The sequence below is a fragment of the Babylonia areolata genome, chromosome 15 (assembly GCF_041734735.1).
Source record: "Babylonia areolata isolate BAREFJ2019XMU chromosome 15, ASM4173473v1, whole genome shotgun sequence".
NCBI classification, from domain to species: Eukaryota; Metazoa; Mollusca; class Gastropoda; order Neogastropoda; family Buccinidae; genus Babylonia; species Babylonia areolata.
In genome coordinates this window covers 35,341,627-35,367,965 of record NC_134890.1, presented here as the reverse complement: position 1 = coordinate 35,367,965, position 26,339 = coordinate 35,341,627, and the positions used below count along the sequence as shown (strand labels likewise).

General features: G+C 48.2%; 2 protein-coding genes across 3 annotated transcripts; both read right to left on the bottom strand.

Annotated features, from left to right (window-relative positions):
* Positions 1-6,731: 6,731 nt before the first annotated feature.
* Positions 6,732-7,844, bottom strand: LOC143290340 (uncharacterized). The gene is made up of 3 exons (XM_076599693.1): positions 7,746-7,844; positions 7,360-7,445; positions 6,732-6,834 (listed from the first exon to the last, which is right to left on the bottom strand). The coding sequence occupies exons 1-3, from the start codon at positions 7,842-7,844 to the stop codon at positions 6,732-6,734; spliced, it is 288 nt and encodes a 95-aa protein (XP_076455808.1).
* A 6,402-nt stretch (positions 7,845-14,246) lies between these two features.
* On the bottom strand, positions 14,247-24,448 carry LOC143290609 (uncharacterized). 2 transcript variants are annotated; one of them, XM_076600207.1, is made up of 5 exons: positions 23,560-24,448; positions 21,739-21,883; positions 21,217-21,351; positions 17,045-20,998; positions 14,247-16,442 (listed from the first exon to the last, which is right to left on the bottom strand). In XM_076600207.1, exons 2-5 carry the CDS (start codon positions 21,878-21,880, stop codon positions 16,273-16,275), a joined length of 4,401 nt encoding a protein of 1,466 aa, XP_076456322.1. In that variant the 5' UTR covers positions 21,881-21,883; positions 23,560-24,448; the 3' UTR covers positions 14,247-16,272. The 2 variants fall into 2 exon arrangements, with proteins under 2 accessions (XP_076456322.1, XP_076456323.1); XM_076600208.1 differs by having other exon boundaries at positions 21,739-21,871.
* Between the last annotated feature and the right edge of the window lie 1,891 nt (positions 24,449-26,339).

The following is a 26,339-nucleotide window of genomic DNA, read 5'->3' as shown; positions in this document are numbered from 1 at the left end:
TATGGCGCCTATTCTTGGTCGGAGACCAAGCTCTAAGCACTGTACAAACACAGGGTCGTTTGCACAACAGGCTGCTTGGTAAGACAGGGAGCAATCTGCACAACAAGAGTCACATCATTGCACTGAAAGGTATGTAGCCAACAGAGGGGGGGGGGGGGTAACTAAAGGATGGGCCTGAAGCACGCTTACCTCCCTTTGTCATACTTTACCTTCTCTCAGTCAAGGGAAGTGACCAGCTCTGTACAATGTAAGACACCTCCCCTGCCATCTCCCCTGCAACCTGTACGACCAGTTCAGATTCTTGGGGAGGGAAGGCCGTTTCTTCCCTCTGGCCACTGTGGGGAGGGAGGGGCGTCCTTTCTTTTCTCTGGCCACTGTGGGGAGGGAGGGGCGTGTCCTTTCTTTTCTCTGGCCACTGTGAGTTAAGGGAAGGAGTGTCCTTTCTTCCCTCTGGCCACTGTGGGGAGGGAAGACCGTTTCTTCCCTCTGGTCACTGTGGGGTAAGGGAAGGAATGTCCTTACTTCCCTCTGGCAACTGTGGGGTAAGGGAGGGAGGGGCGTGTCCTTTCTTCCCTCTGGCAACTGTGGGATAAAGGAAGGAGTGTCCTTTCTTTCCTCTGGCCACTGTGGGGTAAAGGAGGGAGGGGTGTGTCCTTTCTTTCCTCTGGCCACTGTGGGGTAAAGGAGGGAGGGGAGTGTCCTTTCTTTCCTCTGGCCACTGTGGGATAAGGGAAGGAGTGTCCTTTCTTTCCTCTGGCCACTGTGGGGTAAAGGAGGGAGGGGTGTGTCCTTTCTTTCCTCTGGCCACTGTGGGATAAGGGAAAGAGTGTCCTTTCTTTCCTCTGGCCAGTGTGGGGTAAAGGAGGGAGGGGTGTGTCCTTTCTTTCCTCTGGCCACTGTGGGGAGGGAGGGGCGTGTCCTTTCTTCCCTCTGGCCAGTGTGGGGTAAGGGAGGGGTGTGTCCTTTCTTTCCTCTGGCCACTGTGGGGTAAGGGAGGGGTGTGTCCTTTCTTTCCTCTGGCCAGTGTGGGGTAAGGGAGGGGTGTGTCCTTTCTTTCCTCTGGCCAGTGTGGGATAAGGGAAGGAGTGTCCTTTCTTTCCTCTGGCCACTGTGGGGTAAAGGAGGGAGGGGTGTGTCCTTTCTTCCCTCTGGCCACTGTGGGGTAAGGGAAGGAGTGTCCTTTCTTTCCTCTGGCCACTGTGGGGTAAAGGAGGGAGGGGTGTGTCCTTTCTTCCCTCTGGCCACTGTGGGGTAAGGGAAGGAGTGTCCTTTCTTTCCCTCTGGCCACTGTGGGGTAAGGGAAGGAGTGTCCTTTCATTCCTCTGGCCACTGTGGGGTAAGGGAAGGAGTGTCCTTTCTTTCCCTCTGGCCACTGTGGGGTAAGGGAGGGGGGAGGGGTGTCCTTTCTTTCTCCTCGCCACCGGGGATGGAGGGAGGGGTGTCCTTTCTTTCCATTAGCCACTGGGGGTGGGGGAAGGGAGGGGTGTATCCTTTCTATCCCCTGGCCACTGTGGGAGGAGGGAAGGGTGTGTCCAGTGGGGGTTGGGAGAGAGGGGCATGTCCTGCCCCCTGGCCACTGGGGGGTGGGAGAGAGGGGCATGTCCTGGTCACTGGGGGGTGGGAGAGAGGGACATGTCCTTCCCCCTGGTCACTGGGTGGGAGAGAGGGACATGTCCTTCCCCCTGGTCACTGGGTGGGAGAGAGGGACATGTCCTTCCCCCTGGTCACTGGGGGGTGGGAGAGAGGGGCATGTCCTGGCCACTGGGGGGTGGGAGAGAGGGACATGTCCTGGCCACTGGGGGGTGGGAGAGAGGGACATGTCCTGGCCACTGGGGGGAGGGAGAGAGGGACATGTCCTTCCCCCTGGCCACTGGGGGGAGGGAGAGAGGGGCATGTCCTGGCCACTGGTCACTGGGGGGTGGGAGAGAGGGGCCGGTCTGGGGGAGAGAGGGGCATGTCCTTCCCCCTGGTCACTGGGGGGTGGGAGAGAGGGGCATGTCCTTCCCCCTGGTCACTGGGGGGAGGGAGAGAGGGGCATGTCCTTCCCCCTGGCCACTGGGGGGAGGGAGAGAGGGGCATGTCCTGGCCACTGGGGGGTGGGAGAGAGGGACATGTCCTGGCCACTGGGGGGTGGGAGAGAGGGACATGTCCTTCCCCCTGGTCACTGGGGGGTGGGAGAGAGGGGCATGTCCTGGCCACTGGGGGGTGGGAGAGAGGGGCATGTCCTTCCCCCTGGCCACTGGGGGGAGGGAGGGGTGTGTCCTTCCCCCTGGCCACTGGGGGGTGGGAGGGGTGTGTCCTTCCCCCTGGTCACTGGGGGGTGGGAGGGGTGTGTCCTTCCCCCTGGTCACTGGGGGGTGGGAGGGGTGTGTCCTTCCCCCTGGTCACTGGGGGGTGGGAGGGGTGTGTCCTTTCCTCCCTCGGGCCGGTATCTCTCTTACTGTAATGGTTCATGTTGGTGCACCAGTGTGACAGGAATTACGCTTGATCAAGGTGATTTATGAAACATTCCCAAGTTCGATAACCATCGTGTGTGTGTGCGCGCGCGCGTGCATGGTTCAGGTGTGTAGACGGGTATTTCAGGGTGACGAAGTACGTAGTGGTGGCCATGTTTTGTGTGAGTGTGTGTGTGTGCGCGCGCGTGTGTGTGTGTGAGCGTGCGTGTGTGTGTGTGTGGTACAGGTGTGTAGACAGGTATTTCAGGGTGATGAAGTACGTAGTGATGGCCATGATGTCAGTGGGAGCTGTCAGTTTTCTGGTCTTCACTCTGTCTCTGGTTGACGTCATTACTCCTTCTTTAGGTAATCCTGTGCCCTTTCTGTCTGTCTGTCTGTCTCTCTCGTCTTCTTCTTCTTCGTTGTCGTCGTCGTCGTCGTCGTCTTAGTGTAACAGATTATGTCTAGAGGGAGTGAATCATTTATATATTCTTTCTTTCGGAAGCGGTGTGTGTCTGTATTTGTGTCCGTGTGTGTGTGTTCTAAATTTTTGCGGTAGCCATCTTCAAATTTCGAATGAAAAATCTGACGTCTTTCTCCTTGAAGTGACTTGATCATGAAACGAGGATCACTGATGGCATGAAACGAGGATCACTGAGGATCACTGATGGCATGAAACGAGGATCACTGATGGCATGAAACGAGATCACTGATGGCATGAAACGAGGATCACTGATGGCATGAAACGAGGATCACTGAGGATCACTGATGGCATGAAACGAGGATCACTGATGGCATGAAACGAGGATGACTGAGGATCACTGATGGCATGAAACGAGATCACTGATGGCATGAAACGAGGATCACTGATGGCATGAAACGAGGATCACTGATGGCATGAAACGAAACGAGGATCACTGATGGCATGAAACGAGATCACTGATGGCATGAAACGAGGATCACTGATGGCATGAAACGAGGATCACTGATGGCATGAAACGAAACGAGGATCACTGATGGCATGAAACGAGATCACTGATGGCATGAAACGAGGATCACTGAGGATCACTGATGGCATGAAACGAGATCACTGATGGCATGAAACGAGGATGACTGAGGATCACTGATGGCATGAAACGAGATCACTGATGGCATGAAACGAGGATCACTGATGGCATGAAACGAGGATCACTGATGGCATGAAACGAAACGAGGATCACTGATGGCATGAAACGAGATCACTGATGGCATGAAACGAGGATCACTGAGGATCACTGATGGCATGAAACGAGATCACTGATGGCATGAAACGAGGATCACTGATGGCATGAAACGAGGATCACTGATGGCATGAAACGAGATCACTGATGGCATGAAACGAGGATCACTGAGGATCACTGATGGCATGAAACGAGATCACTGATGGCATGAAACGAGGATCACTGATGGCATGAAACGAGGATCACTGAGGATCACTGATGGCATGAAACGAGATCACTGATGGCATGAAACGAGGATCACTGATGGCATGAAACGAGGATCACTGATGGCATGAAACGAGGATCACTGAGAAGGACCTTGACGACACGCCCTCTGGTGGCTGTGCGGGCCGATTGAAGAGCGAGAAACCCTGGCACACAGAGGGCAAGGAAATCCCGGGGTGGGAGGTCTGTGGGCAGCCGTTGCTTTCCTCTGTCCGCGCTTTTCCTCCGCAGCTAGCCTCCTTGCAGCTTCAAAGGTCTCAGCGGCTTGCTTGGTAGCTGATCTTCAGCTGTCTGTCTCTGGCGATGTTTTCCCAGTCCTTTTCTGGGCTGCATTGAGTTGTTGCTTCAGCTGGTATTCGTAGCGTTTTCGTGAGGATCCTCTGTCACGTTTGCTCGGGCAAAGCTCGGTGTCTCTGTGTGCACGCTCCATTGCTTCCATGTTTGTCATATAGTCTTGCTACTTGATGCCCAAGATGATACGAATGCATCGTTGGTGAAACAGGGACTGAATGATGATGCATTATATGGATACTTATATAACGCCTATCCTCGGTCGGAGACCAAGCTCTAAGCGCTTTACAAACATGGGGCCATTTGCACAACAGGCAGCCTACCTGTGTAGAGCCGACTGACGTCAGCTATTGCGGGGCGCTCATCATTCGTTTCCTGTCATTCAATCGTATTTCAAGTAAGCACACATACACACTCAGACAGACATGTAACATTTTACGTTTATGACCGTTTTGTTTATTTACTACGCCGTGTAGGCAGCCATACTCCGTTTTCGGGGATGTGCATGCTGGGTATGCTCTTGTTTCCCCACTGAACGCTGACATGGATCACAGGATCTTTAACGTACGTAACTGATCTTGTGCGTGCGTATACACATGAAGGGGGGTATGGGGACAAGCAGGTCTGCGCATATGTTAAATTTGGAGACTGAAAAAAGCTCCACCCTTTACCCACCAGGCGACGTTACCGTGATTCGAATCCGGGAACCTCAGATTGAAAGTCCAGCGCTGTAACCACTCAGCTATTGCACTTATTTTGGATATAAAACCCGGCCTTCAGATCCGTAGAGGAGAGTGGTGACCTCTGTACACAAGGAGTTGTTGACAAGTGATGAGTGCTTGTTTCAGACGTACTCCTGCGGACGGCCAAAGGAGCTGCTCACTTTATTGACATCCCTGGATGCTGTGGCGTCACAGGAGATGACATTCCCAAGATATGTGAAGTGCTCAGCTGTGCTGATCATTTGCGTCAGCAAAGTGATTGACGACTGCCTGGAGAGATTCTTCGCCATGAGCAAGGAGTGTGCAGTCATCTGCAAAAAAGCAGTTCCAGAATCAGCTCTTCCAGTGTCTTAGTGCGGTCTTTGCAGATTAAAGACGCTTCCATCAGTCCGGAACCGTATGTAGACCTGTGAAATCCTCTTTAGCCTCTCAGCATCATGCTGAAGAAATTTACAAAGCGTGTTGGAGCAAGGACGCAGCCTTGTTAGACCCAGTTGTCAGTCAGTAACGGTCAGACAGAAGGCCGCTGTATTTCACGTGCTCCATCTGGCCTTCGTGAGCTGCAGCAGCATTTAAGGAGCTTTGGTGGACAGCCAAGTCCTGAGAATCTTCGGCTAACTGTATCGAAGGCGTTGGTCAGATCAATGAATGCTGCATGTCTTGTTTTGCTCCCTGCATTTCTCCTGTATCTGTCGCAAGACGAAGATCATGCCTGTTGTTCCTCGGTTTGCTCTGAAGCTGCAATGGCTTTCCGGTAGGTTTTTCCTCGGAAACCGTAGGGTCTAATATCTTCCCTGCTATGGATAACATGTGGCCCTCTGTAATTTGAGCACTTGGAGTGACACACAACGAGAAATATGGAAAGGGACGGAGACTGATGGTGATACTGGATTGGGAGAGTGTATGTGTTAAACTTAGAGCGTGCTCTATGTTGTTTACGTGTTGAGTTCTCCTAGGTGTTCAGTCTTGTTCTACGAGTTATGAGTGCTGTTCTACTTGTTGCGAGTGTTCTACGAGTTATGAGTGCTGTTCTACTTGTTGCGAGTGTTCTACGAGTTATGAGTGCTGTTCTACTTGTTACGAGTGTTCTACGAGTTATGAGTGCTGTTCTACTTGCTACGAGTGTTCTACGAGTTATGAGTGCTGTTCTACTTGCTACGAGTGTTCTACGAGTTATGAGTGCTGTTCTACTTGCTACGAGTGTTCTACCAGTTATGAGTGCTGTTCTACTTGTTGCGAGTGTTCTACCAGTTATGGGTGTTGTTCTACTTGTTGCGAGTGTTCTACGAGTTGCGAGTGTTGTTCTACATATTGCGGGTGGTGTTCTACTTGCTATGGGTGTCGTTCTACGTGTTATGGGTGTTCTACTAGTGTTGTTCTACGTGTGATTGTTGTTCTACATGTTGCGGGTGGTGTTGTACTTGCTACGGGTGTAGTTCTACTTGTTACGAGTGTTGTTCTACGTGCTGTGAGTTGTTCTAAGTGTCATGAGTATTGTTCTAGGTGTTGTTGGTGTTATCAGTGTTGTTATGCGTGTTGTTGGTGTTATCAGTGCTGTTCTACGTGTTGTTGGTGTTATCAGTGCTGTTCTACGTGTTGTTGGTGTTATCAGTGCTGTTCTACGTGTTGTTGATGTTATCAGTGCTATTCTGCGTGTTGTTGGTGTTATCAGTGCTGTTCTACGTGTTGTTGATGTTATCAGTGCTGTTCTGTATGTTGTTGGTGTTATCAGTGCTGTTCTACGTGTTGTTGGTGTTATCAGTGCTGTTGGTGTTAACAGTGCTGTTCTGCGTGCTGTTCTACGTGTTGTTGGTGTTATCAGTGCTGTTCTGCGTGTTGTTGATGTTATCAGTGCTGTTGGTGTTATCAGTGCTGTTCTGCGTGTTGTTGATGTTATCAGTGCTGTTCCCGCGTGTTGTTGGTGTTATCAGTGCTGTTGGTGTTATCAGTGCTGTTCTGCGTGTTGTTGGTGTTATCAGTGCTGTTCTGCGTGTTGTTGATGTTATCAGTGCTGTTCCCGCGTGTTGTTGGTGTTATCAGTGCTGTTCTGCGTGTTGTTGGTGTTATCAGTGCTGTTCTGCGTGTTGTTGATGTTATCAGTGCTGTTCTACGTGTTGGTGTTATCAGTGCTGTTCTACGTGTTGTTGGTGTTATCAGTGCTGTTCTACGTGTTGTTGGTGTTAACAGTGCTGTTCTGCGTGTTGGTGGTGTTATCAGTGCTGTTCTGCGTGCTGTTCTGCGTGTTGTTGGTGTTATCAGTGCTGTTGGTGTTAACAGTGCTGTTCTGCGTGTTGTTGATGTTATCAGTGCTGTTCCCGCGTGTTGTTGGTGTTATCAGTGCTGTTCTGCGTGTTGTTGGTGTTATCAGTGCTGTTGGTGTTAACAGTGCTGTTCTGCGTGTTGTTGGTGTTATCAGTGCTGTTCTACGTGTTGTTGGTGTTATCAGTGCTGTTCTGCGTGTTGTTGGTGTTATCAGTGCTGTTCTGCGTGTTGTTGGTGTTACCAGTGCTGTTCTACGTGTTGGTGTTATCAGTGCTGTTCTACGTGTTGTTGGTGTTATCAGTGCTGTTCTACGTGTTGTTGGTGTTATCAGTGCTGTTGGTGTTATCAGTGCTGTTCTACGTGTTGTTGGTGTTATCAGTGCTGTTGGTGTTATCAGTGCTGTTCTACGTGTTGTTGGTGTTATCAGTGCTGTTCTGCGTGTTGTTGGTGTTATCAGTGCTGTTGGTGTTATCAGTGCTGTTCTACGTGTTGTTGGTGTTATCAGTGCTGTTCTACGTGTTGTTGGTGTTACCAGTGCTGTTCTACATCACGGTGGTGACGGGCAAGACGTGTGTGGAGGCCTGCATTCCCACACTGATGGAGCTGTCCTGTGAACTTGCCTTCCCTGTGGGGGAAGGCACAGCGGCCATTTGGCTAAATTTCAACAACAGCTTCGTCGGCCTCCTCTTTCTCTCCCTCTTCAACATTCCCGGCATAGGTCAGTGCACTGCTCATGTGTGTCCAGTGTCAGGGCACGTGTACCTGCCGTGTGTGTCCAGAGTCGGTGCGCATGTACCTGTATTGTGTCCAGTGTCAGTGCACGTTTTTGTACTGTGTCCAGTGTCAGTGCACATGTATCTATATTGTGTCCTATGCTTGTGCACATGTACCTGTATTGTTTCCAAAATCAGAGCACGTCAGTACTGTGTATCCAAGGTCAGTAAAAATGTACCTGTATTGTGTCCAAGGTCAGTAAACATGTACCTGTATTGTGTCCAGTACCAGAGCACGTCAGTACTGTGTGTCCAAGGTCAGTAAACATGTACTTGTATTGTGTCCAAGGTCAGTAAACATGTACTTGTATTGTGTCCAAGGTCAGTAAACATGTACCTGTATTGTGTCCAAGGTCACGTCAGTTCTGTGTGTCCAAGGTCAGTAAACATGTACCTGTATTGTGTCCAAGGTCAATAAACATGTACCTGTATTGAGTCCAGTACCAGAGCACGTCAGTACTGTGTGTCCAAGGTCAGTAAACATGTACCTGTATTGTGTCCAAGGTCAGTAAACATGTACCTGTATTGTGTCCAAGGTCAGAGCATGTCAGTACTGTGTGTCCAAGGTCAGTAAACATGTACCTGTATTGTGTCCAAGGTCAGTAAACATGTACCTGTATTGTGTCCAAGGTCAGTAAACATGTACCTGTATTGTGTCCAAGGTCACGTCAGTTTTGTGTGTCCAAGGTTAGTGCACGTCTGTGATGTGTGTCCAATGTCCGTGCACATGTACCTGTATTGTGTCCAAGGTTAGTGCGTTTCTGTGTATAATCCATTCTATGTTAGTGCACGTGAGCCTGTATTGATCCAAGGTTATTGTACGTCACCATTTACTCAAATATCAGTTCATATTAACCCCCCCCCCCCCCCTCCCTCTCTCTCTCTCTCTCTCTCTCTGTGAATGTTTTACTACCAAATATGTTTAAAACTCGTGAGGAAGAGACAGTGTTTTGCCGACTGAGAACGGGTCACATTTTTCTCAAGCATTCTCACTTGTTGAAAAGAGAAGAGGCTCCTTGGTGCATTCCGTGTCATGCACCACTGACGGTGAAACACGTGTTGATTGACTGCTGGGACTTGCATGACACGAGAGTGAAATATTATACTGCTGGTTCTCTGAGAGTTTTGTTTTGCGATGTCCCACCTTGGATAGTTGTTGAATTTTCAAAAGAATCGATTTTTAACAAGATTTGAGATTATATTTACATGTAAGATTTTTAACTGATACATAGACGATTTTTTAGGGGGATCATGGGTGGTTGTGAGGGGGTCTTTTTACTAGGTTTTCATACTAATCTGACATGGGCACGGTTTTAAAATGGTGTCAGCCCTGATATGGCCATAGTGGTCGGCTGGGTTATGACCAATCTGATTTGATTTGATCTCTCTGTCTCTGTCTCTGTCTCTCTCACTCTCTCTCTCTCTCTATATATATATATATATATGTGTGTGTGTGTGTGTGTGTGTGTGTGTGGGCAGGCACGGAGTGGATTAACTGGACCCTGGTATTGTCCCTCACCTTCACCCTCCCCCTCCTGGCCTCCATCCCTCAGCGCTTTGGTCGACGGGACCTGGATCAGTCACATGATCAGCACACACCTCACAGATAGAACCTGGATCAGTCACATGATCAGCACACACCTCACAGATAGAACCTGGATCAGTCACATGATCAGCACACACCTCACAGATAGAACCTGGATCAGTCACATGATCAGCACACACCTCACAGATAGAACCTGGATCAGTCACATGATCAGCACACACCTCACAGATAGAACCTGGATCAGTCACATGATCAGCACACACCTGACAGATAGAACCTGGATCAGTCACGTGATCAGCACACACCTCACAGATAGAACATGGATCAGTCACGTGATCAGCACACACCTGACAGATAGAACCTGGATCAGTCACGTGATCAGCACACACCTGACATATAGAACATGGATCAGTCACGTGATCAGCACACACCTCACAGATAGAACATGGGTCAATCACATAGAACATGGATCATGTGGCAAACACGGCAGTAGCCAGTGTCCAGCAGGTTATGAAACAGGCCAGTTGTTGGGAAATGACAAGAGAGGAAAAAAGAGCCAGATGAAATCATCTTCTAAACACAACGCTAACACCTCCATTTACGAGCCACAGACACATACCCCTTCCCCCCCTACACACACACACACACACACACACACACACACACACACACGCACGCACGCACGCACGCACGCACGCACACAGGGGGGAGGAAGGAGAAGACAACATTCCTGGAGTTCTGTTTTATTGGATAAGAACGACACAGACAACACTGTGAATATCCATGTACTTAAAATCAACATGGTTATTTTTCGGAACAAAAACACATGATGAGGTCATTATAATCAATATACACCCAACAATGTTATAAAAGTAGAAAATTCTGTACAGAACGCAATTTATCATTTCATTAATGAAAACACATCCAAATCAATTAGTTCCGATGAACAAAATATAAAATAATTCCACGAATAGAAGCATTGAATCGATCTACAAATACAAAACATGACTGATGGACATATTCACAATCAGAATCAGCGCATTCTTTTATAAATTAATAAATATAAATAGATATATAAAAAAAATTTAAAAAAATCCCACAGCTGTCAGATATCGACGTCACTATTTTAGAGGCAGCATGACTCTCTCTCTCTCTCTCTCTCTCTCTCTCTCTCTCTCTCAGCATGGGCGCGTCGCGCGCGTGTGTGTGTGTGTTGAAAAGTATTGCTTGAAATGATTCTGGACAATTTCTTATCAATTTGAAATGAGTCGCATTTTTCACTGTATTGTATGACATTTGTGTCTTTTCTTCATCACTTTCTCCGCCATTTGCCTTGCTTTATACCTGTCTCCGCCATTCATCCCGGTTGTAACCCCCTCCTCCTTTGGACAGCAGTTTGTGGAACTGGAGTGGAACTGGACAGTAGTTTGAGGAACTGGACAGCCATTTGTGGAACTGGACAGCAGTTTATGGAACTGGAGTGGAACTGGACAGCAGTTTGTGGAACTGGACAGAGGTACTGGACAGCAGTTTGTGGAACTGAAGTGGAACTGGACAGCAGTTTGTGGAACTGGACAACAATTTGTGAATTGGACAGCAGTTTATGGAACTGGACAGCAGTTTGTGGAACTGAAGTGGAACTGGACAGCAGTTTGTGGAACTGGACAACAATTTGTGAATTGGACAGCAGTTTATGGAACTGGACAGCAGTTTGTGGAACTGAAGTGGAACTGGACAGCAGTTTGTGGAACTGGACAACAATTTGTGAATTGGACAGCAGTTTATGGAACTGGACAGCAGTTTGTGGAACTGAAGTGGAACTGGAATGTTCCGTTGGAGAAGGTGAGGGGAGAAAGAGTGGTAAAGACAAGTCACGTGACCAAACCAATGTCGCTTCACTGACGTCATGCAGGATACCAAAGCAGGACATGGTACAAATGTTTGAGGGAGGAACACACTGATGATGGTACAAATGTTTGAGGGAGGAACACACTGCTGATGATACAAATGTTTGAGGGAGGACCACACTGCTGATGGAACAAATGTTTGTGAGGGAGAAACACATTGCTGATGGTACAAATGTTTGTGAGGGAGGAACACACTGCTGATGATACAAATGTTTGTGAGGCAGGAACACACTGCCGATGATACAAATGTTTGAGGGAGGAACACACTGCTGATGATACAAATGTTTGAGGGAGGAACACACTGCTGATGGTACAAATGTTTGTGAGGGAGAAACACATTGCTGATGATGGTACAAATATTTGAGAGAGTACCACACTGCTGATGATACAAATGTTTGAGGGAGGAACACACTGCTGATGATACAAATGTTTGTGAGGGAGGAACACACTGCTGATGGTACAAATGTTTGAGGGAGGAACACACTGCTGATGGTACAAATGTTTGAGGGAGAAACACACTGCTGATGACGGTACAAATATTTGAGGGAGAAACACACTGCTGATGATACAAATGTTTGAGGGAGAAACGCACTGCTGATGGTACAAATGTCTGTGAGGGAGGACGACACTGATGATGATACAAATGTTTGTGAGGCAGGACCACACTGCTGATGGTACAAATGTTTGCGGGAGGAACACACTGCTGATGGTACAACTGTTTGTGAGGGAGGACCACACTGCTGATGGTACAAATGTTTGTGAGGGAGGACCACACTGCTGATGGTACAAATGTTTGTGAGGGAGGACCACACTGCTGATGGTACAAATGTTTGTGAGGAAGGACCACACTGCTGATGGTACAAATGTTTGTCAGGGAGGAACACACTGCTGATGGTACAAATGTTTGTCAGGGAGGACCACACTGATGATGGTACAAATGTTTGAGGGAGAAACACACTGCTGATGACGGTACAAATATTTGAGGGAGAAACACACTGCTGATGATACAAATGTTTGTGAGGGAGGAACACACTGCTGATGATACAAATGTTTGAGGGAGGAACACACTGCTGATGATACAAATGTTTGAGGGAGGACCACACTGCTGATGATACAAATGTTTGAGGGAGGACCACACTGCTGATGATACAAATGTTTGAGGGAGGACCACACTGCTGATGGTACAAATGTTTGAGGGAGGACCACACTGCTGATGGTACAAATGTTTGAGGGAGGACCACACTGCTGATGGTACAAATGTTAGAGGGAGGACCACACTGCTGATGGTACAAATGTTTGAGGGAGGACCACACTGCTGATGATACAAATGTTTGAGGGAGGACCACACTGCTGATGGTACAAATGTTTGAGGAAGAAACACACTGCTGATGGTACAAATGTTTGAGGGAGGACCACACTGCTGATGATACAAATGTTTGAGGGAGGACCACACTGCTGATGGTACAAATGTTTGAGGGAGGACCACACTGCTGATGATACAAATGTTTGAGGGAGGACCACACTGCTGATGGTACAAATGTTTGAGGGAGGACCACACTGCTGATGGTACAAATGTTTGAGGGAGGAACACACTGCTGATGGTACAAATGTTTGAGGGAGGACCACACTGCTGATGGTACAAATGTTTGAGGGAGGACCACACTGCTGATGGTACAAATGTTTGAGGGAGGACCACACTGCTGATGGTACAAATGTTTGAGGGAGGACCACACTGCTGATGATACAAATATTTGAGGGAGAAACACACTGCTGATGGTACAAATGTTTGAGGGAGGACCACACTGCTGATGATACAAATGTTTGAGGGAGGACCACACTGCTGATGGTACAAATGTTTGAGGGAGGACCACACTGCTGATGATACAAATGTTTGAGGGAGGACCACACTGCTGATGGTACAAATGTTTGAGGGAGGACCACACTGCTGATGGTACAAATGTTTGAGGGAGGACCACACTGCTGATGGTACAAATGTTTGAGGGAGGACCACACTGCTGATGATACAAATGTTTGAGGGAGAAACACACTGCTGATGGTACAAATGTTTGAGGGAGGACCACACTGCTGATGGTACAAATGTTTGAGGGAGGACCACACTGCTGATGGTACAAATGTTTGAGGGAGAACCACACTGCTGATGATACAAATGTTTGAGGGAGGACCACACTGCTGATGGTACAAATGTTTGAGGGAGGACCACACTGCTGATGATACAAATGTTTGAGGGAGGACCACACTGCTGATGATACAAATGTTTGAGGGAGGACCACACTGCTGATGGTACAAATGTTTGAGGGAGGACCACACTGCTGATGGTACAAATGTTTGAGGGAGGACCACACTGCTGATGGTACAAATGTTTGAGGGAGGACCACACTGCTGATGGTACAAATGTTTGAGGGAGGACCACACTGCTGATGGTACAAATGTTTGAGGGAGGACCACACTGCTGATGGTACAAATGTTTGAGGGAGGACCACACTGCTGGTGGTACAAATGTTTGAGGGAGGACCACACTGCTGATGGTACAAATGTTTGAGGGAGGACCACACTGCTGATGGTACAAATGTTTGAGGGAGAACCACACTGCTGATGATACAAATGTTTGTGAGGGAGGACCACACTGCTGATGGTACAAATGTTAGAGGGAGGACCACACTGCTGATGGTACAAATGTTTGAGGGAGGACCACACTGCTGATGATACAAATGTTTGAGGGAGGACCACACTGATGACGGTACAACTGTTTGAGGGAGGACCACACTGCTGATGGTACAAATGTTTGAGGGAGGACCACACTGCTGATGGTACAAATGTTTGAGGGAGGACCACACTGCTGATGGTACAAATGTTTGAGGGAGGACCACACTGCTGATGGTACAAATGTTTGAGGGAGGACCACACTGCTGATGGTATGGTTTGCTAAGAAACAACTCTGCAGGAGGTGGAACTGGCGTGGCGGCAGTCTTCAACACTACACTAACGTCACCACAACGACACCACGCAAAATGTTGGCACACGTCGATTCGAACACACGACCTTCCACCTGCAAGCCCAACGCTAAGCCAATTCATGCACCACAAAGCTCGTTCAACAATAATTATTGTCAGCATCATTCCAGAAAATGTGTCACTAGCCTGCGGTGAAACATTATCGTTGTCACCATCATCGTCATTATCCGTTATCTTTCAAAACAGCGCCTTCAGTGACAAATTTAGGGTAGCTAACAATGTTGAGGCCAGCAGCTAAGCCAAGTTACCAGGCATTAACTGTTTTGGAGTTTTGACTTTGGATTGGCAAACTGTTCGTTTACGTGGATGTGCCGTTTGATCATCAAGCTTAATCGCTTTTAAGCTCCCTGATTAACCCACAGATGTGATAAGTTCATATACGTATTTGGAAGATTAAGGTTAAAAGCCACATAGCCTCATAGGATCACGTGGACAGCGAGTTCCTATGCAGTGTCTAGGGCTGGGCACAGGATGGTGGAATCCAATACTCTCCTGCCCCAACTAAAGCCAGGCACCATTCACACCTGGTGTGAGGACTATCGGAGTGATACGCCTTTCCCAATGGCACAACACCATGCCAACACGGAGCCCCGAACTTTGACCACTGGTGAATGCTGAATCAGAAGTCTGACTGACTCTGCCATTGGGCCTTTGAAGGTTGGTTATGTGCATTTCTTCTGCTTCCTCCAAACATCTCATCATACAAAATGGCGGAACAAACGAACTGATGACAAGACATGAACTATAAGCTACGCAAACAAACAGCAAACAAATGAATAAGCATATGCAAAGGAACAAAACAGTGGAGAAACATAGCAATGAACGATTGGTCCATCATTTTTCTCGGAGCTTGGTTCCTCCGTCCAACTTCTAACTTTTAAAACAACAGTATGTACATGTGACTCGCTTTCACTCAACTGAATGTTGCACCCAAAGTGGCTAAAGGGTAAATAGTTTTTTCAACCAGTGCCTACATGTGGCAAGCCGTCCACTCTGTACATTTTACAATCCAATGCCGGACACATTTTAATGGCTCTCTCCTGTATTCTATTATCTGGAGAAAAAAGATTGGTCATGGCCGATTTACAAAACACGTCAGTCTCAGAACAGATAAGGTAGAGTTGTGTTTAATGACCTAAGGCTGACGTCATTCAGGTCAAGTTGTTGGGGTCTTGGTTCCATGAAAGTTGAATTGTTCGATGGGGGAACAGACGAAAACAGCTATGCGTTATATATGATGGAACAGTTGAGTCGGAACAGATGACGTTGGAACAGGTTAGTTGGGACAGACGTTAGAACAGTTCAGTTGGGATAGAGGCTGGAACAGTACAATCGAGACAGACGACATTGGAACAGTTCAGTCGGGACAGACGACATTGGAACAGTTCAGTCGGGACAGACGACATTGGAACAGTTCAGTTTGGATAGACAACATCTGTACAGTTCATTTGGGACAGATGACGTTGGAACAGTTCAGTTGGGACAGAGGTTGGAACAGTTCGTCTGGTCCAGTCGAACGCTATAAGAGTTGTCGGGACAGACGATCATTGGAGAGTTCAGTTGGGACAGACGACGTTGGAAGAGTTCAGTTGGGACAGACGATCATTGGAGAGTTCAGTTGGGACAGACGACGTTGGAAGAGTTCAGTTGGGACAGACGATCATTGGAAGAGTTCAGTTGGGACAGACGATCATTGGAAGAGTTCAGTTGGGACAGACGACGTTGGAAGAGTTCAGTTGGGACATACGATCATTGGAAGAGTTCAGTTGGGACAGACGACGTTGGAAGAGTTCAGTTGGGACAGACGACGCTGGAAGAGTTCAGTTGGGACAGACGACGTCTCTGGACCAATCGCAGACTGACCGTGCAGGGTTCCAGAGTGTTCCGGAAGGACAGTAGAACCTGTAGGGAACGCCCCAGCTGCAGATGAAGAAACTCCGGCAGTCCAGGATGTCTCCAAAGAACCCGAACAGTCCAGGACAGGCGTACCCTGTGGTGCACAGTCAGGGGCTATCAACGATGTATGCGCCCACACGTGTGTGTGTGTGTGTGTGTGGTTTGTGCGTGTGGGGGGAATTGTGTGTGTGTGTGCGTTTGTAAGAGCCAGGTGAGAAATGCACATGCTCTTTGTTTCTCCCAATGTAAATAATCCCAGATCAACTCTCTCTCTCTCTCTCTCTCTCTCTCTCTCTCTCTCTCTCTCTCACACACACACACACACACACACACACACACACACACACACAAAGCAAGCGCGTGCACACACACACACACACACGCATGCACGAACGTGCATGCAAGCTTTCTCTGGAATGATCTCAGATTGTTTGAATATGTTGCTTCCGATGTGAATGAATTGATTTGTTAAGTTCCATGGATCGTTCAGTCCCTCTTTTGGGTTCAAGCAAGCATGCATGTTTCAAGGCGATGACGTGTTTCACCCTGTCTAGATAATTGTCCGTGTGCCCCCTACCTCCCACCCCTTGACACGGGCAAGATGGCCTGGTCATTAAAATGTTCGTCTCTCTCTCTCTCTCTCTCTCTCTCTCTCTCTCTCTCTCTCTCTAACACACAGACACACAGCAGCCTCACCTTCATAACGTGGCTGCAGTCTGCCGTACAGATGTCCCTCAGACCAGCTGTCAGCCTGGTCCTCTTTCCAGCCTTGCTGTGCCTCCTCTGCCTCCTCCTTCAGCTGGTAGCTGTGGTAAGGAGTTGCCTCCCTCCACTTGCCTCTCTCTGCCCACCCTCCATCATTCACCTTTAAACTGTTGACCTCTACCCCTGACCTCACCCCCCTTCCCTGTGACCCACCCGACCCACTTCCACCTTGGTCTGCTGTCCCGTCATTCACCTTTAAACTGTTGACCTCTAGCCCTGACCTCACCCCCCTTCCCTGTGACCCACCCGATCCACTTCCACCTTGGTCTGCTGTCCCGTCATTCTTGTCCGGTGTGTCTTCTGCCCTGTCTTCAGTGTATCCGTGTTCCTCCACAGTCACCCTGTCGGCCCTCACGTCATCATTCACGACATCACTGACGTCATCATTCACGTCAGACCTCACGCCAATTTCCTCCATGTTCACTCTGTCAGCCCACTCGTCATCTCTCTCGTCAACCCTCACGTCATCCTTCACGTCAGCCCTCACGTCATCCTTCACGTCAGACTTCTCGTCAGCCCACACGTCAGACCTAACGTCAGCCCTCACATCAGCCCTCACGCCATATTCCTCCAGGTTCAGTCTGTCCAACATGACGCCGTGTTCCACACCCCTGTGTACTCCCCTGTCCGTGCCGCCCTGCCCGCTGTGGGGTCTGAAGGGACGGTCCCTGAGCCCCTTTGGAGAGGAGGAGGAGAAATCCCCATCAGTCTGGAAGTGGGGGAATCCTCGGTGTTGCCTGTGTCTCCAGTACTGGGACCCTTCTGTCCACAGCGTGCCCAGGTTTGGGGATGGGTGATGGAGGGGGGAGGAGTGGGGGTGGACAGGAGAGAAGAGGGGGTGGATGGGTGAAGAGTGAGGGTGCAAGGAGCCTTGCCTGACGGCGGAGTAGGGCTGGACCAACACTGTCCGTGTCTGTTTGCCCCTGCCCTCCTCCCCAGCTGTCATGGTCAGGGCAGGTGACAAAGGCAGAGTGGCGGAGAAGGATTCAGTGTTGATGCCATCCGCTGGTTTCCTCCAGTCCCTGGCAGCGAGGTAGCTGTGCCAGAGGGAGGGGGGACCTGCAGCCATGGTGTGGGAGGTGAAGGCAGCTGTGTTGCCGCCCCGGGTTCTGAACAAGCGACTGTTGCGACGAGAGGCACTTGCTGACAGACCGTTGTCATTCCAGGTGTGCCGGTGCTCTGTCTGTCTGCCGGCACGCTCTGACCATGCCTTGCGACCTGCCACTCGTCTCTCAACACCACTGCCGTCGGATGACCTAACACCCTTCACAGACTGCTGTTCCTCAGACAGATAGTCAACAGACCCCTGCTGAGGGTGAAGGACTGTGTTTGAGGAAGTCTTCTCTCCTCTCCCTGCCACTGTTCCCATCACGTTCTTCACAGACAGCACTGGTTCCAACTCAGAGTCTTCAGACAGCACTGGTTCCAAATCAGAGTCTTCAGACAGCACTGCTCCAGACCCAGAGGCCAGGAAGCGCCGTGTGTTCTGTCCTGTGTGTGACCCTGGTGTCACGCTGTGTGAGGCGGACACTGAGGGACGATCCGTTGCCACAGAGACCTGGCTGAGGGGAACAGCAGGGGTGGTGGTAGTGGTGGTGGTGGTGTCTCTGGAGTCCCCAGACGTCCACCTCTCTTCTGATGTCAGTCTGGGCGCCATGTCTGTGCTGGCACCAGAACTGCCCTGCTCAGTGGATTCCATGCTTTGTGTTAGTGCTGACCTGGAGAAATGTGACAGTGAGTTGTCCTGTGTCAGTGCTGACCTGGAGATATCTGACAGTGAGTTGTCCTGTGTCAGTGCTGACGTGGAGATATCTGACAGTGAGTTGTCATGTGTCAGTACAGACCTGGAGATATCTGACAGTGAGTTGTCATGTGTCAGTACAGGCCTGGAGATATCTGACAGTGAGTTGTCATGTGTCAGTACAGGCCTGGAGATATCTGACAGTGAGGTGTCTGCTGTGGCACTGGGCTCTCTTTCCTCGCCAGCCTTGTTGACAGTGGAGCTGAGTGATGTCCTTTGTTCTGTGGACCTTGATGAAGACTTGACCTTGACGTCTTCCAGACCTTTGTCACCCCGAGGGGTCAGAAGGAGGCTGGTGGTGTTATCTTCAGTCAATGTGAGGAAGATCTTGGATGAATTACTTTCAGCCACTATGGGGGAGGCTTTCCACGATGTGTCGGTGCCACCAACTGCTGAGAATGTGTCTGATGAATGGTCTGGGGTTCCATTCTTCACTGAGGTGTTTGGCGTCGGTCCATCTGATGTCACAGTGGATTCCCCTGTGTTGTCAGTAGCGTTCGTGCTGTCTGGTTTGAAAGCCGGGATGTTAAACGATGCTGCATCATCTGCACCCAACAAGGCAGTGGATGAGGTCCATTGGCTGTTCACCTCTGCTTCAGATGTCGCTGTGTTCACTTGCGGCTGTGTTGCGTTGGTAGCTCCGTCAGGGTGTGCTGCTGATGCTGTGTCTGTGTCCACAGTGATGCTCACGTCACTCCCGTGACTCCCTCCATGGGCCTGGTCTGCCACGTCATCATTGTCAGCCAGAAAACGATTGTCACGAGTTTGCTTCAAGGAAAAGTTATCAGTGGAGAAAGGATAACTCCCTCTCCATGTTTCTGAATGTGCCGTCACTGGCTCTGGTGTGTTCTTGATGGTGGGAGAACCGGCTGATGCTTGTAATTCCAGTGTGGAAGTTGGTGGTGATGGTTCTTCACCCAGGCCTGTTGACGAGGCGTTGGAAAGCACTGATCTGTTGGTGGGGGTGGTGCCTGCCTGCTCAGTTTGGGAAGTACTGTTGTCAGCCTGCCTGCTGTCCATGGCATCCCTGGCAATGTGGGCAGTGTCATGCTCCTGCAGGTCGCTGACTTTGAGGGAGTGGAACAGCGAGGATGGAACTCTGGTTCTGGAGTTGGTCAGGTTCCCTTTGACATATGTGATGTCAATGTTCTTTGGCACTGGTCTGTCTTCGTTAGTGACAGTGTGTGCTGATCCTTCGTCACTCTTACTGGTGGGGTTGGTAACGTCATCAGTGCTGTCTGTAAGCTGTGTGATGACATCAGTGCTATTTATAGGCTCAGTGATGTCATCAATATTATCCATGGGCTTATTAATGTCCTCAGTATTATTTATGGGATTGGTGATATCATCAGTATTATTGGTAGGCTCTGTGATGTAATCAGTGCTATTTGTGGATGCATGTACTTCTGTTGGTTCATGAACATGTCTAGCAGGTGTTGCTGTGGGATTTGACGATGACTTGGTGGTGTTTGTGACTGATGAAGCGGATAGAGATGCCGATTCTGTGAGCATGGTGTCTCCAGTCCCTACAGACATGTGCGGACCATCGTGATGACTGGCCAGCCTCAGACTCTCTGCCCTTAGTGCCGAGTCAGGCTTTAGGGACCTGCTGCTCTGGATGATGACCTGGTCCAGGTCCTTCACGTCCTCAGCTTTCATGGAGGTCAAAGTCATCAGGTCTTCAGGGAAGAACAGAGGGGTCCTGACTTCAACGCTCCCTTCTACGGCTGTTTTGAAGGTGTAATGCTGGGATGACTTGGCTGCACCAGCTGCCGTGTCGTACACTGAGTTGTCACTGACGTCATAGATGTTGTAATCGTTGTTGGTGGGACTGAGAACGGAATTGTAATCAGAATACTGTTGGAATGAGGGACGGCCGTCATCAGGAAAGCCCTGAATGGAGGCCTGAAGGTTGTTCCGGGAGCTGTGGTCAGCAACAGGTCCGTGAAGGTCTTTGACCACTTCACCACTGTCCACGTCAGGGGACGGTCTGTCCGTTACCATGGTAACGTTTTCGGTGCTGACCTTCTCAGAGGGCAGGTCTTGGGTCAATCTGTCTGTCTGCTCTGCCTTCTTCATGGCATCTGTCCAAAGACAAAAGGGCAGTGAGTCAGTTTGTCTGCCTTCATGGCATCTGTCCAATGACGAAAGATCAAACGATTCAACCACACACACATGCACGTACACAATACGCATTAACGGACCCACACATACGCATAAATACACACTCTCTCTCTCTCTCATTTTTTCTCTCACATATTCACACACACACATTCACGTGCACACACACGCACACACCCACCATAAACGGCTGCAGCACGGGCGATGAGAGTGTCCATGTTGCCGAGGGAGGTGGGTGAGGTGAGGGAGAGGCAGAGGGAGGGAAGATCAATGGAATCCAGCAGTTCCAGCACTGCAGACAGTGCCTCAGTCTTCTCTGTACATACACACACATCAATGGAATCCAACAATTCCAGAACTGTCGACAGTGCCGTCGTTTTCTCTGTCAACACCAGGAATCACACTGCATCGCTTCTACAGTCAGTGAAGTGTATACATAGCAAGTGGTGTGTGTGTGAAATCTACCATTATCATTAGTAGTGGTAGTATACTATCGAAGTTGTTGTTACCAGATCGCTCATGCTTTAGGTCGTTTGCCAGTCAGTCAGTTAACTATTTTCAAGGGTGCGGAGAATGGGGTGCTGGGATGTTGGTGTTTGACAGACACAAAGAGAGAGACTCGATATTGTGCTCACTCTCTGAATCACAGATAGTTCTACCAGAGTTGTTTTCCACCATGTTACAAATTCTGAACTGTGCTCACCTTTGTCCAAGCCAATCAAAGTCCGCGTTAGAATGTCCATGTCTGTGTCATCCTTTTCTATTGGCTTTCCTGCCACGTCACGTGACAGAAAGCACAGTGCCAGGGATACCAGGAGTGTGGAAGATGCCCACATCTGAAACATAATCTGTATTTAGCTATGTGTATGTCTGTCTGTCCGTGTCTTTCGTGTGCATTTCACATTTACATACCATCAGGCAGACAGAATAACAGAGAGAGAAATAGTGAGGCAGGGAGAGAAACTAGATAAATGAATGACGTCACTTTCTAAGAATAATTAACATCCAACCTTTTATTCAACGAACGGAGTAAAATAATTCTAAACAAGAACACAGATGAAGAAGATGAAAGATCAAAACAAAGTACGTAAATCATTGATATATGAATACAAATTTACTGCACTGCATAACTAAAGATGATTTAGACAGATCACAATGAGAGAGAGATGCCATATGTTTTTTTTCTCACATCATACTTTCCAAGGATTCATTTTTATTACAAAACGGTGTTAATAACACAAAAAAGGAACATTATCTACCACTTTCGTATATGAATGGATGATTACTTTGCTGAGGGAAGCTTTTTCACTGCTAAAAGCCAGTGTCTTCAAAATTACCCTATAACATTAGGGGAAGTGCAGGTAATTTGAGCATGTTGGAAACGTGAGCACCCCATTTTTCCAGCCTCCCAAAAGCATGTGTCGTTCTTTGATGCAAAGAGCAGGAGTGCACTTCATGTGTTTGTTCCACGTCAGAAAGTTCAAGTAAAATATTCGACAAAAAAAAATTTTAAACCCATGTTTCATGAATTTCACCTCGTCATATAAAAATCTAGTTATAGAATAGTCGATGCCTTCACTGCATTACTGAAATTTTTGAAATACTTGTTACCTACTAACAAAGCAACCTTTCATCAAACTAAGAAGCCAGTTGTTCAACGTCAAAAGCACGTTTCGTTTTCGTGGCATGACGAAACACAGAATAAGAACACTGATGCTGATTTGTGCACATCCCTTGTTGGTAAATTGAGCAGTGTGTCTATGCGTCTTTGTCTATGTGTACAAGATATTACATGACAGATGATATAGGTGTAAACAAGTCTGTCAGTCTTGCGGTTTGTCTCCCTGACATACCGAGATTATTTTGTACGTGACGTGGGTTTTTTGGGTTTTGTGTGTGGGTTTGTTCACTTTTCGTTTGTCTACGTAACCCCTGATGTCTTTGTGCATCTATGTCTGCACACAGAAAAATGTTAGATCACATGTTATATTTTGCCTTTTATTTATTTTGCAATGTCGGTAATTTGGGCAAATGGCAGCCATGATGGCACATTGAGCACCCCTACTCATAGTTCATGCACCGAGTGCTCAAATTAGCTGCACGTGATGGTAAATCAAGTTTTTTGAAAACCAAAATAATTCCGTTTTATTTCTTGTTTTGCAAGTTCCTGAAAAATAAATCTTTGATACCTGAAGTACTTTGAGTTATTTACTTGCTGAAGTTTTATTCATGTGTTTTTGTGTCATAGTTTCTCATTTAATCAAGTTCCGAGTTAAGGTGCTCAAATTTGCATCAATTCCCCTATATGACAAGACAGAAAAATAACTATGCACAAAATTGGAGAAAGTTTATTTTTCTTTAATAAAAAAAAAAGTCATTGACTCTCTTTCTCTCTCTTTCTCTGTTGATATATATATGTGTGTGTGTGTGTGTGTGTGTGACAGACACACACACACACACACACACATTTCCTTTTGAATGTGGGACCACACACAGACGAGAACAGACCGTGGGCTTGCCTTACCTTTGCTCCACAAGTCCCTCCTCTCTCTGCAGCCCCGTCAGCAGCTGGTATGTGGCAGCCCCAGAACTCTTCCTCGTTGTTGATGAAGTGGTCCCAGGGAGTCTTCCCACTTTCCCGCGTTTATTCCTGAAAGCAGCAGTTTTCTGTCACGGTCGCTGCTTCCTCCGGTGAAAAGCAGCAGTTCTGTCACGGTCACTTCTTCCTCCGGTGAAAAGCAGCAGTTCTGTCACGGTCACTTCTTCCTCCGGTGAAAAGCAGCAGTTTTCTGTCACGGTCACTTCTTCCTCCGGTGAAAAGCAGCAGTTCTGTCACGGTCACTTCTTCCTCCGGTGAAAAGCAGCAGTTTTCTGTCACGGTCACTTCTTCCTCCGGTGAAAAGCAGCAGTTTTCTGTCACGGTCACTTCTTCCTCCGGTGAAAAGCAGCAGTTCTGTCACGGTCGCTGCTTCCTCCAGTGAAAATCAGCAGTTCTGTCACGGCCGCTGCTTCCTCCAGTGAAAAGCAGCAGTTTTCTGTCACGGTCGCTTCCTCCGGTGAAAAGCAGCAGTTCTGTCTCAGTCGCTTCCTCCGGTGAAAAGCAGCAGTTCTCTGTCACGGGATCCGTCACAGCCAGGTCCTCTTTCAGATAGGAAACGAAAACGAAACGACCTCCCAAAATCGATCTTTGAATCAAAATTTTACGAAAATGCAACCGAAAATGATTCCGATTTTTTTTTTTTTTTTTTTTTTTAAATAGTCCAGTCAAATACTTGCATGGGTATGATAACCCTTCCAAACGTGGAGCCAAACGACAACCGCGCCCAAGTCTTTGACACGCCCTTGGACCTTTCAAATCAAGCAGATAGCCCCATCGCTGAACTGCAAACCATTCACAGACAAGATGTCCACAAAGCCGGCCGTCAGCTCAGATCCCTGATCATGGACGTTTGAGCGTCTGTGTGGAGCTGCGCGCCATTTATAGGGGATGTGTTTGTCTGTTCACACAAAGCCTCCCAAACAGAAAGGGGAGGGGCCGGAGTTTGGCACAAGTGTTGACACCACGCTCAGCTGGAATGAGACCGGTGTTGAGCAACGTGAGACCCGTGTGGAGAACATGTCTGTCATTTGGATCACACACCGACAGACGAGAGAACAAAGAAGAGGGGAGGAAGGATAAACAATTCCTCATGAAACCTGGAAAGGAAGAAAGGTGAGGAGCTGTGGCAAAAATAGCCATCCATGGATGAAAATAATATCAAAAGACCCGATGGAATGATTGGCAGCAAGATGGAGACAAAGAGGTGCATGTATGTATGTGTGTATGTATATGTGTATGTGTGTGTGTGTGTGCAGGGTTTCGTGCAGTTTCTGGAAACAGCATTGTGCATTGCAGACAGGTCTCCTCGCGAGTTTTCCCATCTTCCACCGTTACTTTTCCTTTTCTCCTTTTCTTTCACATTTCGTTGGGGTTTTTTTTTGTTTTTTGGTGTGTTTTTTTTTGGGGGGGGTTGTTTGTTTGTTTTTGTTTTGTTTTGTTTTTTTGGTCACAACAGATTTCCTGACTGAAATTCGGGCTGCTGTCCCCAGGGAGAGCACGCCGCTACACTGAGAGCGCCACCCACTTTTTTTCTTTTCTTTTCTTTTTCCTCCTGCGTGCAGTGGACTTTTCTACTGAATTTTGCCACAAACAACCCTTTTGTTGCCGTGAGTTCTTTTACGTGCGTTAAATGCATGCTGCACACGGGACCTCGGTTTATCGTCATCCGAATGACTAGCGTCCAGACCACCACTCAAGGTCTAGTGAAGGGGGAGAAATTACTGGCGACTGAGCAGTGATTTGAACCAGCGTGCTCAGATTCTCTCGCTTCCTAGGCGGACGCATTACATCTAGGCCATTCGTGACTGTACCTTCCCCCTGCGTCACGTGACTGAACCTATCTAAGCGTCACATGACTCAACCCAGCCCCAGCGCAGCGTCACAGAACCCCTGGCTGGAGACAGGAGAAGTAGACATGGAACTGTGGACATGGTGACCAGAGACCTGGTTGCTGGGAAGGACAAGTGAATGTGGACATGGTGAAGGGAGACCTGGTTGCTGGGAAGGACAGATGTAAACGTGGACATGGTGAAGGGAGACCTGGTTGCTGGGAAGGACAGAAGTAAACGTGGATATGGTGACCAGAGACCTGGTTCCTGGAAGCGACGACCAAACCAGAATCACAAAACCCATCGTGTCATCTCCCTGCGGACAAAACAGCCACAGCAAACTGTACATCTGTATCCCGATTCTGCTCGTGTAAGGATCTTTGATGTAGAGTTAGTTAGTTAGTCTGTCAGTCAGTTATTAGTCAGTTAGGTTTTTTTGTTTGTTTGTAGTATCTAGTCTTTTTGTTTGTTTGTAGTATGTAGTGTTTTGTTTGTTTGTAGTATCCAGTCTTTTTGTTTGTAGTATGTAGTGTTTTGTTTGTTTGTAGTATCCAGTCTTTTTGTTTGTAGTATGTAGTGTTTTTGTTTGTTTGTAGTATCCAGTCTTTTTGTTTGTAGTATCCAGTCTTTTTGTTTGTAGTATCCAGTCTTTTTGTTTGTTTGTAGTATCTAGTCTTTATCCACATAAAGTCACACGTCCTCGGCGAGAATAAACTCTGACTTCCTGTCTGTATGTTTGTTGTTGTTTTTGGTTGTTTGTTGTTGTGGTGGGGCTATCTGCCGGTCTATTTGTCTGTATGTCGGCTCGTGTAGCTGTTATTGCTTGCTGACTTGGTCTGTTTTTCAGAAAAAAAACTAAAGTGCAATCAGTAATCA

Excerpts from the sequence above, each read along its gene's own strand:
- LOC143290340 (XM_076599693.1), bottom strand. The coding sequence starts at position 7,844 with ATGGCCGCTGTGCCTTCCCCCACAGGGAAGGCAAGTTCACAGGACAGC. Across the intron at positions 7,446-7,745 it reads ACGTCTTGCCCGTCACCACC|AACAGCACTGGTAACACCAA; the intron begins GTGATGTAGAAC and ends ACCAACACGTAG. Across the intron at positions 6,835-7,359 it reads ACTGATAACACCAACAACAC|CACTGATAACATCAACAACA; the intron begins GTAGAACAGCAC and ends ACGCGGGAACAG.
- LOC143290609 (XM_076600207.1), bottom strand. The coding sequence starts at position 21,880 with ATGTTTCAGATGTGGGCATCTTCCACACTCCTGGTATCCCTGGCACTG. Across the intron at positions 21,352-21,738 it reads TTTGATTGGCTTGGACAAAG|AGAAGACTGAGGCACTGTCT; the intron begins GTGAGCACAGTT and ends GTGTATGTACAG. Across the intron at positions 16,443-17,044 it reads ACTGCAGCCACGTTATGAAG|GGTACGCCTGTCCTGGACTG; the intron begins GTGAGGCTGCTG and ends TGTGCACCACAG.